This window comes from Cetorhinus maximus, chromosome 28 (assembly GCF_964194155.1).
Source record: "Cetorhinus maximus chromosome 28, sCetMax3.hap1.1, whole genome shotgun sequence".
NCBI lineage: Eukaryota > Metazoa > Chordata > Chondrichthyes > Lamniformes > Cetorhinidae > Cetorhinus > Cetorhinus maximus.
Window position 1 is genome coordinate 23685749 of NC_135906.1, and position 12110 is coordinate 23697858.

Sequence of the window (12110 nt, forward strand, 5' to 3'; positions counted from 1 at the left end):
TAACAGCACTCTGGGTGTACCTGCACCACATGGACTGCAGCGGTTCAAGAAGGTGGCTCACCACCAACTTCTCAAGGGCAATTAGGGATGAGCAACAAATGCTGGCCTTGCCAGCGATGTCCACATCCCAGGAACAAATAAAGAAAAAGTAATGAGTACAGAAGATTAAGGGATGATCTATTTGTGTTTAGGAATAGGGTAGGTAAGAAACAATTCCTCTGGTCAGGAATCAAGAACAAGGCGCATAGTAAAGTTAGATCTAGGCCATTCAGTGGCAATATCAGAAGCACTTCTTTGCACAAAGGTTAGTCAAAATCTGGAACTCTGTCCTCCAAAAAAGCTGTTGAGGCTTTAATTGAAAATTTAAAATCTAAAATTGATTAGTTTTTGTTAGGTGAGGATGTTGAGGGATAGGGAACCAAGACAGGTAAATGAAGCTGAAACACTAATCATCTATCAGACAGACAGAACAAGTTTAACATATTTAATGCTCTTGTTTCTCTGTTCTGAAGTAAAGCTCTTCCCTGCAGGTCACTGTGACTTTTTTGTTATTAGCCCTATAATCTTTCTTCAAAGCAGGAGTTGCCAAAACCACATGAACATTTTGGGAAGCTTAATGTTAACAAATGCATTTTAACCTTGTTAACAAATGTCTCTAGGTTGAATCGGCAGCAGATCACTGAGCTACGCTCACAAGTGGAACAACTCCAAAGGGCTCTACAGGAGCAGGGAAGCAAGGCTGAAGATGTGAGTACAAGTGCTGGGTAATTGTCTGGCCTGGCCTGGCCTTCTGGAAAGAGCGAAGCGGAACAGGCAGCCTTTAATGAAGAAAGTAAAATATATTCAGTGTTTTGAAATACTGGTGGGAAAACAAGCCAAGTCAAGTGACGTCTTAAATTCCTTAAAGTAATTTCCCTCCCTTCCTCAGCATATGTCTGTCTTGCTGTTGCTTGCACCATCCTCCCCCCTCACAACCACTCCCGCCCTTGTGTTTGTGTCACATCCAAAGTGAAATTTAGCCTGAGCTAATTCTCAAGGGCCCAAATCCATAGCACTAATTTTGCCAGTGGAGCTACATGTGATTTGAAATGCAGTGAAGATGAAGAAAGCAGTCAGATTTTCCCTTCTGTGATTGATTGTAGCTGAAGAATGCTGTTGGAGTAGTTTGCTGGTGATGTTTGTACAAACGTAAGCAAGAATGTTGCGTGCTATATTGTTATCCTTCCCCATCCTACAGGCATTTAAAGAAAGGTAATTGTAACAAACAGCAACAAATATTAATATAGCACCTTTAACCTAATATAATGTCCCGAGATGCTTCACAGCATTAAGCAAAATTTGACACGGATTGACATTAGGTGGTATTAGGGCAGATGACCAAAATCTTGGTCAAAATGGTAGGTCTTAAAGGAGGAAGGAGAGGTGGAGATATTTAAGGAGGCAATTCCAAAGCTTAGGGCCCAGACAGCAAAAGGCTCGGTCCCCAGTAGTGGAGCAATTAAAAACAGGAATGCTCAGTAGATCAGGATTATCTTGGAGAGTTGTGTTAGGGGTCAGAGATAGGGAGAGATGAATTTGAAAAGAAGCTGAATTGTTCATGAAATCAAGGGTAGAGAGAATTCTGTGATTGAAAACCATACATGTAACTTGTGTACAGATATTTTTTTGTTGTACTTGCCCTCACTGGGCATCTATACAAAATATTTCAAAAGCTACATATTCATTAATGAGGAGAGGTTAATGTGTACAATGTGGCACTGATTAATGTGGAATAACTTTTGGTTTATAAATGTCTAATGTATTTCTTTCTTTTCCCTTTTGTGTGTTCTCATCTGCAATAGGCCATTGTAAGTATATCAGCATTAGAAACTCATCCAGAATTAGTGTACAGCAAAAGCACAAATCAATGGAAAAATTGCACAGATTGGTTGCCCTGGTGCACTACTTAAACACGTTACATATTTTTACTTTCTGCTGCTAAATCACCATTTAATTTTGAAATCTTCCAAGGGTCAGTTTTCACATTTAAAGTGCTTATTTTTCTTGATTTATGGTTTGGATATAGTTTTAACCCTTTGAAGACTGCCATTTTTTTTTCTACCAAGATGAGCACAACGCCTTGATTACTTTGTTGTTGAAGATGGCCTGATAATGGATCATTAAACAGATATTCCTTGAGCTCCTATATGAATTCACAGATTGGTAAAAGTGAGAAATGTGCTTCTAGTACCTTATTTCCCATCTTGTGTGCTATTTTTCTGACTCCTGGCCTATCCCTTACCAGGACCTTAAAACAATGAATGCCTCACCTTCCCAAGTCCTGTCTTTCTCCTACAACCTACGGGCTTTTAAAACCCCAAGCTTGATGTTACCGGGACCGGTGGACCACAATGTCTTTTCCAGCACTTACATTCCTATGTCCCTATTATTGGTAACTGGGTAAAAGCTCATGCCACAACATTAAGCAATTTTGTACTGAGCATTATCAGTTGCTATATAGAATTATCAATTCCAAGAATGTTTTACACACATCCATTTGGAAATTCATAGAGAATAATTTTGGAAGTCCAAGTGTGTGATACCTGAGCCTTTTCAAAGGGTTAAACACTGTAGATAGAATTCACTGCTGGTTATTATGGAAGTAAAATGGTCGCCTAACTCTTTCACTGGCCCTTCATTTTAAGTAAGAACTTGATCAAATGTTTGGAATGCTAACTTGCTGGATTGTTGTGGACATAATGCAGTATTTTGACCATGAAATTCACTTCATCACTGCATGAATGGAGCTGAGATTTCCTCTACTTGTGCGGATAAGTCAAATCAGTTGAGGTCAATAGCCCCTACTGAAAACTTGAATTTGTGTATTACCTATCTCAATATTACTACTATCTAGAAGGACATGGGCAGCAGATACATGGGAACACCACCACCTGCAAGTTCCCCTCCAAGCCACTCACTGCCCTTCCTTGAAATATTTCATCGTTCCTTCACTGTCACTGGGTCAAAATCCTGGAATTCCCTCCCTAACAGCACTGTGGGTGTACCTACACCACATGGACTGCAGCAGTTCAAGAAGGCAACTCACCACCACCTTCTCAAGTGCAATTAGAGATGGGTAATAAGTGCTGTCCTAGCCAGCGATGCCCATATCCCATAAATGAATTTCAAAAAATCAGGACATCCCAAAGTGATTTGCAGCCAATTTGAAGTGTAGTCACTGTTGTAATGTAGGAAACACGGAAGCCATTTTTTCATTGAGCATAGTCATCAATCTGTATAATGTAGTTTCGGCCCTTTTGAGCCTGCTCCATTTCAGTGGAGTATATCCTTGGCAGACTTACAGCATTGACTTTCTGCATGCGTGCATGCGTTTGTGTGTGTGTGTACATGCACGCACTGTTTGATGTTCATCAGAAAACAGTGTTCAGTCACAAAATGTAGACATCTTCCCCAACAAATACCTGAATAATAAGCTATGCAAGGGGTGCAATCGAGGTGTGATATAAAGTTAACCATTGATAACATAAACTTGGTTTATATTTGCCTCAAAGATTGACTTGTACCTAGAGAAAAACAATGTGTCCTTCACCAGTAGAACTAGAGATTTTAAGCACAGGATGTCATCAACACTTGGAAGAAATAGTGGGAGATTAAACTTGCGTTGTAAATCTTGTAGAGCATAGAAGAAAGACGAGGCTGACGAAAATAAGAAGCTGAAAGGTTTTGAGGCCTAGGAAGGAACTAGAGTAGAATGAAGAGAGCCTTGTTTTCAACACAGTGGGGGCTGTTGATGTGAAGAAGTGTTGAGGAGTAACATTTTTATCTACCCCTTATTGAATTATGTCTACTTCAGAAGCAGCAAGCCAGCTGTAACTGCAATCTGATTGATCCACAATGCATTTGAGTGAGATCGGCTGGATTCAGATTTAAATCATTGTTAAAAAGGATGTAAGGACACTGTAAACTTGACGGTCGAGTGAAAGAGTTGTGACTTGGGACAGGGAGTCTCTTTAGATTATCTGCTATATTTGTGTCCTTGTGCTTAATCATGCTTTTCCGCCCCCACCCTCCCCGTGTGTAATTAATTTATTGCAAAAGCGAGAATTATTTCAGTGGACCTTTGATGAAAAGAACAGTTGTGTATTTCTGTTGCAGTCTATACTCAACTATGTCTTCCTCTCCCCCTCTTTTCTCCTTGCAGTCTAATCTGCTGAAACGGAAGCTGGACGAACACTTGTAAGTAGAAAAAATCTCCTTCGTGAGTTTGGTCTTGCAGATGAAATTTGAAAGCCATAGTTTCTCCTGAGATATCAACAGCATAGTTCTCCAGTTATAACCATAAAATCTTTGGCCCTTAATTCTACACGCACGTTACCTTGATATCCTCCGGATGTTTCTCTGCCACTTAAGAACTGTTTTGTGAATCTTGATAGTTTTATAGCAGCATGACGGAGGGGCCACAGCTGAGGTTTCTTAGTATTTGGAAAATAGGTAGAGGAGACTTCATTGTCTTTGCATCAACATAAGTCTTGATTTGCATTTGTCTAAATGGAGTTTAACATCCAAAAACGCCTCTAACAATGGCGCTTAGCCTGGGTATAATTTAGAACTCATCCATTCTCTTTGCAGAGTGAAGCAGTTGCAGAGTAGGCACAATAATTGTAAAGAGATTATATTGTCTAGACTGGTAATTTTCTCTGCTAAAGTCCTTGCCAATATTTAACATAATCTTGAGAGACTTTATTCTGCTTCTTCAGTGATTCTTGGCAATGCTTCACCTTGCCATCATCTTGAGCCGGCACCCCTGATTAATAGTGTGAGAGTGTTAACAGTTTAAGGGAAATGATAATTTATCTATCCTTCAAGAGGGCACACAGGCAGTCGGCTCTGGAGCCACAGACAATAAAATAGTAGGATGAAGGTGCACAAAGTGGGACTGAAATGCTTGGTGCCTCCGCTGCTGCTCTTTGTCTTGAGTTGTTTTCTCATTGTTTCCATTATAGATCTTTTTTCAAAAAAAAAGATTTAATCTTGCAGGAGATGAGGCAATTTGATTCTGGCCCAGTTCCTGTTCACCTGATATGAACAGTATTCAACTAATACCAGGGTAGAAGACAACTAAGGGTCTGACCTCCATTTCAAACTAGCTGCTGTGTGGCTTAGTTCATCAGCTTGAGTCAATTACTTCTACCTGGCTCAATATGCTGAGGCCTCCTGAAATCTAACTTGTGGTGAAAGCATTTGCCCCTCCTGCACTTATCCTTATGAAGAACGTTGTGCTGTATTTGGCAACTGTTTTCCACCTTCAGTGAAATAATTGACGTTCAGCAAGTTCATGGTGAAAGTTCAGTTTGTATTGGTAACTACCTTGTTAAAATTACCTCTTCAATATGCAACCTGCCTATTTCCCTCATCTTTTTGAAATGTGTCTGGGTCGCTGAGAAAGGTGCTGCAACTATTGAGTCCTTTTGTGTTGTTACAGAGAGAAGCTTCATGAAGCCCACAATGAGCTACAGAAAAAGAGAGAGTACATTGATGACCTAGAGCCTACCGTTGACAGCCACAGTAAGTATCGGAAGCCGGAAGACTTTTGGTAAGAAATACAAATTACTTGCAATTATGAAGCTCCTCGGCACGTTAAAACATCTTGGCGCACTTCACACACTAAACCTTTGCAATATGTTGACTGTTGTCTGGTCAAATGCAGCAGCCATTCTGTACCAACAATGATCCACATGCAGTGATGAGATGAGTGAGCAAGTAGTCTGTTTGGTTTGGAGATATTAATTAGGGAAGCAATGTTTGCCAGGATTTTCTGCTTCTCATCAAATTGTGCAATGGAATCCAATGGGGCTTCAACTTAACGTTTTGTTCACCTCTGCGAGTCCATCACTCTGCCAATATTGGACTGAATGCACCCAGGTCTTGATGTAGCTCCGTTGCTAGATTAGAAATGAAATAGGCAATCAGCAGCTCAGGTCATGGATTTTGTCAGTCGTTGAAATGAGGACTGGCGCCAGGTAATTAGCTAAAGTCCACAAGGGACCATAGTCAGAGAGAGACAATGAGTTATATTTGGCTTGAAGGGCACCATGTAGAAGCGTTGAAGCAAGGTGAGGAAGTAAGCCTCCATGAACTACCGCAACCGGTAGGGGTATTGATCCCGTGCCTTTGTTATCATTCTGAATCACACTCTTGCCGTCTATCCAACTGAGCTAACCCACCCAATGCAGCTCAGTGGATAACTTTGGGGGAGGGAGAGAAAAGATACAGAAGCAAGGGGACACATAGTTTACCCACACTCCTTGAAATATGAAGCATGATTTGCCACCAAATTGCAGAAATGTTTGGAAAGTCAGGAATCCCTTTTAAAGGAAGCAAATTGTTCACCGTGAAATGCATCTTTAGACTGTAAACATAACTCTCTTAATGTGCAATCCATTTTTGTTTTTTTAAATTTATAGCAGCCCGAAAGATTGATGAGCTGCAAGAAGTTTTGAAGAAGAAAGATGAAGACATGAAAGCCATGGAGGAAAGATACAAGAAGTATCTGGAGAAGGCACGGACGGTAAGTCCTTTGATCACTGCAGGGCGTCATCATGTGATTCGTAAGAGTGGTAAGGAATTATTTTTCAGATCAAAACCAGAATTAAACGGAAAAAAAAACCCTAGCAGATACTAAGAATTCTTCATACCTCAATGTAAAACTGCATACAGTCTGATTAAGAGGCATTGAGACTGAGTTTGAAATAATGTTGGAACCTGCTCCATTTCTAAACTTTTTCGAATTAACTTGGGCAGATTCAGATCACCCAGGGTGAGGGGGACATTTAATTTCCAGAAATAAACTTAACTGAGCATTTCCCGGTGTGGAATTGTTTGACCAGCTCACCCAGAATGGTTTTCCTTTCTTTTCCTTTTCCCCAGGTGATTCAAACGCTCGACCCCAAACAAACTCCAACAACTGCTCCTGAAGTTCAAGCCCTGAAAAACCAACTGCACGAGAAAGAGGTTAAGATTCAACTGTTAGAGGTGAGGCTTTTGATTGGCCGGGTTTGAAGGGCCGATTTTAAGAAGAGCCACCTAATTAGTGTGTTTTTTAAAATTCATTTATGGGATGTGGGCGTCACTGGCTAGGCAACATAGACATAATTATTTGTTGCCCATCCCTAATTGCCCTTGGGAAAGTAGAGGTGAGCTGCCTTCTTGAACTGCTGCGGTCCCTTTAGGTACACCCATAGTGCTGTTAGGTGGGGTGGGAGGGGGGGTGGGAGGGAGTTCCAGGATTTTGACCCCGTCCTTTCCCCATACCCCTGCAGACTTTTCCTTATCAAGTATTTATTCAATTCCCTTCAAGTTTCTATTAAATATGCTTTAATGTAGCATACATGTAGCGCATCTAGATCATTATAACGCCCTGCATTTTTTTTTCTTAAAAGTATCCTCTGGTGATCGACTCTTCTGCCAGTGGAATCAGTTTCCCCCAGTTACGTGATGCCTGGACAAGAGGAGAACAGTTTACTCAAATCTTTGAAATGCCAAATTTCCCTGGTGCCTGATAGCAATCCTAGCAAAATCTCGTGTATTTTATGTTAGTTTTTGAGTACTACTATCTGACTGTTTTACCGGATCAGCCCTATATATGATATTACACGTTTCCCTGGAGTGACACTTAGCTGAGAGGCTGGGCAAGGGAGCGCAAGATGCCTTTGTATTCAGAATAGCAGTAATTGCTTGGCTTGATTGTTTATACATTCATTTAATTTTCCTGTTGATTGGTAGCTAATTGCAGAGGGTAGAATGTTCACACCGGAGGAGAGGCTACAAAAAATATACTTTGCTTTGTATAAAATTCTGTTCCAACAGAACAAACTATCTTTTTCTTTCCATTTTTTCCATAAACCTTTAGAAATTTTAAGCAGGTTTCCCCTGCAGTACCTGGTTATGACTTTATAGATGGTATGCAGGAGAATTTGCGGTGATAGCACTCCTATATATATCTGAGATTTGTTTCCCTTTACAATTCTGAGTTTGAACTGAAAAATAATTTCTTTTTGCTCTACTGTGAATTATAAGTTGATAACCTGCAGTGGTGAGGACATAGTTATTAATGTCATGTCAATTACTTTATTAAGGTTTGTTAATGTCAATTACATTGTTACGGTTAAGTGAAACAGGTGATGAGTATCAATTGTCTTTGAGCACATATAAATTAGGAGACATCTGGGACACTGGGTTGGTGTGGGAGGAGAGCTGTGAGACTGAACAAGTCAATAAACTCTCTCAAAAAAGAAAAGCTCTGTGTCTTGGTTTCAGCTTCACCAGCTGGCTTGGATCCTGTTAACAATAGTCTCCATTTTTGCTGTTGCAGCTCCTCTGTTAGAGGTTGCCAGCGTGGTTTTCATTCTTTTTTCTTATTCCTCCTCAGTTTTTCTTCTATAGCTGCCGGCTGACTCCTTGTGGCCCAGATCCACAGTTGTGCCACCATAGTCAACAGATTTCAGCGGGCTGTTTGACTGGTGAGATGAGGCCTCAATCAGTCCTGGCCATGCTCTCACTCCTGCCAATTGTCAGTAATTATCAAACAAGAAGCCTGGCAGAAAATTATTTCCCCATCTTACCCCATGGCTTTGACGTTCATATTGTATGCCCACCTATCCCCCAGCCCTACTTAAATGAGATAAATTAACTAGGCCAAAATCAGGGAGCCAGGATTTTCCGGCCCCGTTGTGGTGGGACCCACTGCAGGAGATTCAGTGGCCCAGCCAAAAGTCCATTGACTTTCACCGGGACCAGAAAATCCCGCCCAGGGGTCTAACTTGGAATCTTCCTTGTCCATCTGACAGCTGCTCACTCTCTTAATCAACTGTCTCGTTCAGGGGAGCCTTGATTTCCATTGGAAAGCGTTTTGCTAGGAATAGAGATTAATGTTTGATTCCTTAGCCATATAAGGTACCGCTTTACATGAGTTGCTGGTTCAATGTAGAATGTCTTAAAACCAAGCAAATACAGTTTTATTAAGTGAACACATAAGGGGGCCTCAAATTACATTGTTGGTGCTTGCCTCCCCTTCTTAGTGTTACGTGGAATGCCCCATATTGGTGGTTGGTTGTGCCTGAATCGTAATGTGCCTGTAATAGCTGCATGAGGACAACAGGCCAATGTTTGACAATGGTTATGTTCCCAGGAAAAGCTCCAGGCCCTGTTCTTCCAGTAGCTTGCTGGCTCTTTTTAAAATGTGTTTTTTTCAAATTACTTTCTGTTCCTTGTTAGAATGATTTTGAAAAAAACAAGTCCCAAAGAGACCAAGAAGAGAAATTGATCATCAGTGCCTGGTACAACATGGTAAGTCTATAAATTTACTAAAATTGATGCCTGTTTTATTTTTCTTCCCCTTGAAAAGTCTGTAAAATCATGGAAGGTCATTGTTTAGAAAAACATTTTTTTTTTTACATATCATTCATTCATTTATATAGCTCTTTACCACTCCAATTGAATTTGGAGAGTATCCAAGCAGATCTATAAGTGCCGTGAAGAAACTAGAGAGATGGGAGTAAATAAATAAAACATTATTTCTAATACTTTGAGTAAAAGATGTACCAGGCAGGGCAGATCGGATAAAATAAAATCCTTACCCACAGCTTTCTGCCAGCTATAAAACCTAACACTCCTGTCGACATTAAGATTCAAACACTGGTTTCCAGACCAGACTCTCCTACTGGGTCTACCAGGCATTGTAGCCTTACACCTTACCCATATATGCCACTAGATGGCAGTGATGGTACATTTTCTGAGATTGAATTTGTCAACCAGAGTTAATCTTAAACTTCAATACCTGGGCTGAGATACCTTTTAAAAGTAATATATTATCTCAACTGTTGAGTTTAGGCAAAGTTTTTATTTGGTGAACAAATGAAAGTAGAATTTCAAGGGCTGGTAATACTGCATATAAGGTCCATCTGCATTCAAATGAGAAAAAAATGAATTTATCTAGATTTGGATTTAGCTAGGGCTTTTCCATGTCCTCAGGATGCCCCATAGCACTTCACAGTTACCTAAATATTTTTGAAGTGTCTTGAGTAGAAGGTACAATATGAGAACAGGCCATTTGGCCCAACCTGTCCAATTTGGTGTGTTGCCTCCAAACAAGCGGTAAGGTATGTGCCCATCTTGTTCCCATATCAACAGAATCAACTTGTACTTGTATTGCACCCTTAACATAGTAGAACGTGTTATGGCACAGGAGATTTATCAAACAAAATTTGACGTCAAGCCACATATTAGGGCAGATGGCCCAATGGTTTGGTCAAAGAGGTGAGTTTTAAAGAGTGTCTAAAAGGAGAAAATAGAGTGGGAGAGGTTTAGGGAGGGGATTCCAGAGCTTAGGGCCCAGGCAACCGAAGACACAGTCTCCAAGGTTAGAGCAATTGAAATCAAGAACACCCAAGAGGCCAGAGCTGGAGGAGTACGGAGATTTCAGAGGATTCTAGCTCTCAGAGCATTGTAGGGCTGGAGGAGATTACAAAGGTAGGGAGAGGGGTGAGGCCATGAAGGGATTTGGAAACGAGGTTAAAAATTTTAAAATTGAGGCATTGCTTAATCAGGAACCAGAACACTGAGAGAACAATCCTACTTTGAATCGTTGCCATGATATCTTTTTGTCCACCTGAGGACTTTGGTTTAACATCTCATCTGAAAGACGGTACCTCTGACTGTGCAGCACTCCCTCAACTGAAATATCAACCTAGAGGATGCCCTCAACTTTCTAGAGTGGGGCTTGAACGGATAATATCCTCGTTTAGAGGCAGGAGTGCTACCGCTGAGCCAGGGCTGATGCTTAAAAATAGATTGATTAGTCCAGAGGGGCGTGGGTGAAGTCTGAAGTAATCAGAGTTTGGTATTTTTCAATACTTGCTGACTTACCCATCTTGGAATATTGGGTTTGCCTCATTTCTGCTTCACTCTCCCACAGGGCATGGCTCTTCACCAAAAGGTAACGGAGGAAAGGTCTCGGGGCCATGGTCAAGCCCAGTCATTCCTGACTCAACAGAGACAAGCAACTAACGCGCGTCGGGTACATCCAAACCGGCTGCACCAGTCTGTGACGCGATAAGCTGCCAATCCAGCACACGAACATCAAGAGCAATTACAGTACCTCAATGCAACTACAGCACAAAAAATACACAACCGCTATTCTCTCCAAAAGGTTACGCAGTTTATCTCTTTATTTTTTCCCTCCCGTGAGGTTTAGGTTCTCGTGCAGGAGAATTTTTTACATTGGCATCTTCCATTCCTAATCACTTTGAAAACTAGTTACAAGATTTTGGTTTGACAACGAAACCTATTTTTTTTGATATAAAACTATACCAAATGTCAATGTTCCCCTTGGGGAGAACTAGTAAGGGACACGAGGCTGACTGCACTAGAGAGTCAGATTAAATCCAGGGCTGTCCGTGACCCAGGGTGTGATGAATGATTTGCTCCCTAAGCTGTATTCATTTATCTCCCTCGTGTGGCCATTCTCAGTTACTCCTTCCGGTCGGTGTTCTCTCTCCATTTCATTTACTGCCGCCAATCCCTCTTCGCCCCTGCCCCCATCAGCACTCACTGTTCAAACAGATTTTTTTTTTTGGTCCTAAATTAAGGCATATCAAGGTTGACCAGAAGCTATGGAGGTGCTGCTTGTGAATGGGGGTTGGCCCGTGTGGGCCTTCCTCTGTAATAACACTAATACTAATGGTACAATAATTTCTTACGCTGTTGCTGTTTTTTTTTTTAAGAGCCGTCCTTCGGATCAGAGTGTTTAATACTTTGGGACTAGTGTCTGAGTCCCATTTAGTTACTTTACAGAAGCAGTTGTAGGTCTAACTAACAATGCTAGGCTGCTCTATTTTGGAACATTACTGGCATGGTTTATACTCAAGGTACTTGCACTTTACTATTAACTGGTAGCTAATTGATTCTGGTTATATTAAATGATGGCATGCAGGCTCAAAAGCTTGCATTGAATTGGGACAGGTGGTTTTGCCCAATGAAGGCAGTGGGACATGGTTCCCTCCTGAATGATGTAGTGTTTTCTGTATCTCTTTTATTGCTGAGGAAGTTAAACT

General features: G+C 41.1%; 1 protein-coding gene across 1 annotated transcript in view; it reads left to right on the top strand.

Moving 5' to 3' along the window:
* hook2 (hook microtubule-tethering protein 2) overlaps window positions 1-11748 on the top strand; it is a 50781-nt gene extending 39033 nt beyond the window's left edge. The window contains exons 16-22 of the mRNA XM_078531425.1: window positions 660-747; window positions 4202-4236; window positions 5483-5565; window positions 6465-6568; window positions 6928-7032; window positions 9274-9345; window positions 10973-11748. Of these exons, the coding sequence (XP_078387551.1) occupies window positions 660-747; window positions 4202-4236; window positions 5483-5565; window positions 6465-6568; window positions 6928-7032; window positions 9274-9345; window positions 10973-11113 (628 nt within the window). The 3' untranslated portion in view covers window positions 11114-11748. The remainder of the gene's footprint in view (window positions 1-659; window positions 748-4201; window positions 4237-5482; window positions 5566-6464; window positions 6569-6927; window positions 7033-9273; window positions 9346-10972) is intronic.
* Window positions 11749-12110: the final 362 nt, after the last annotated feature.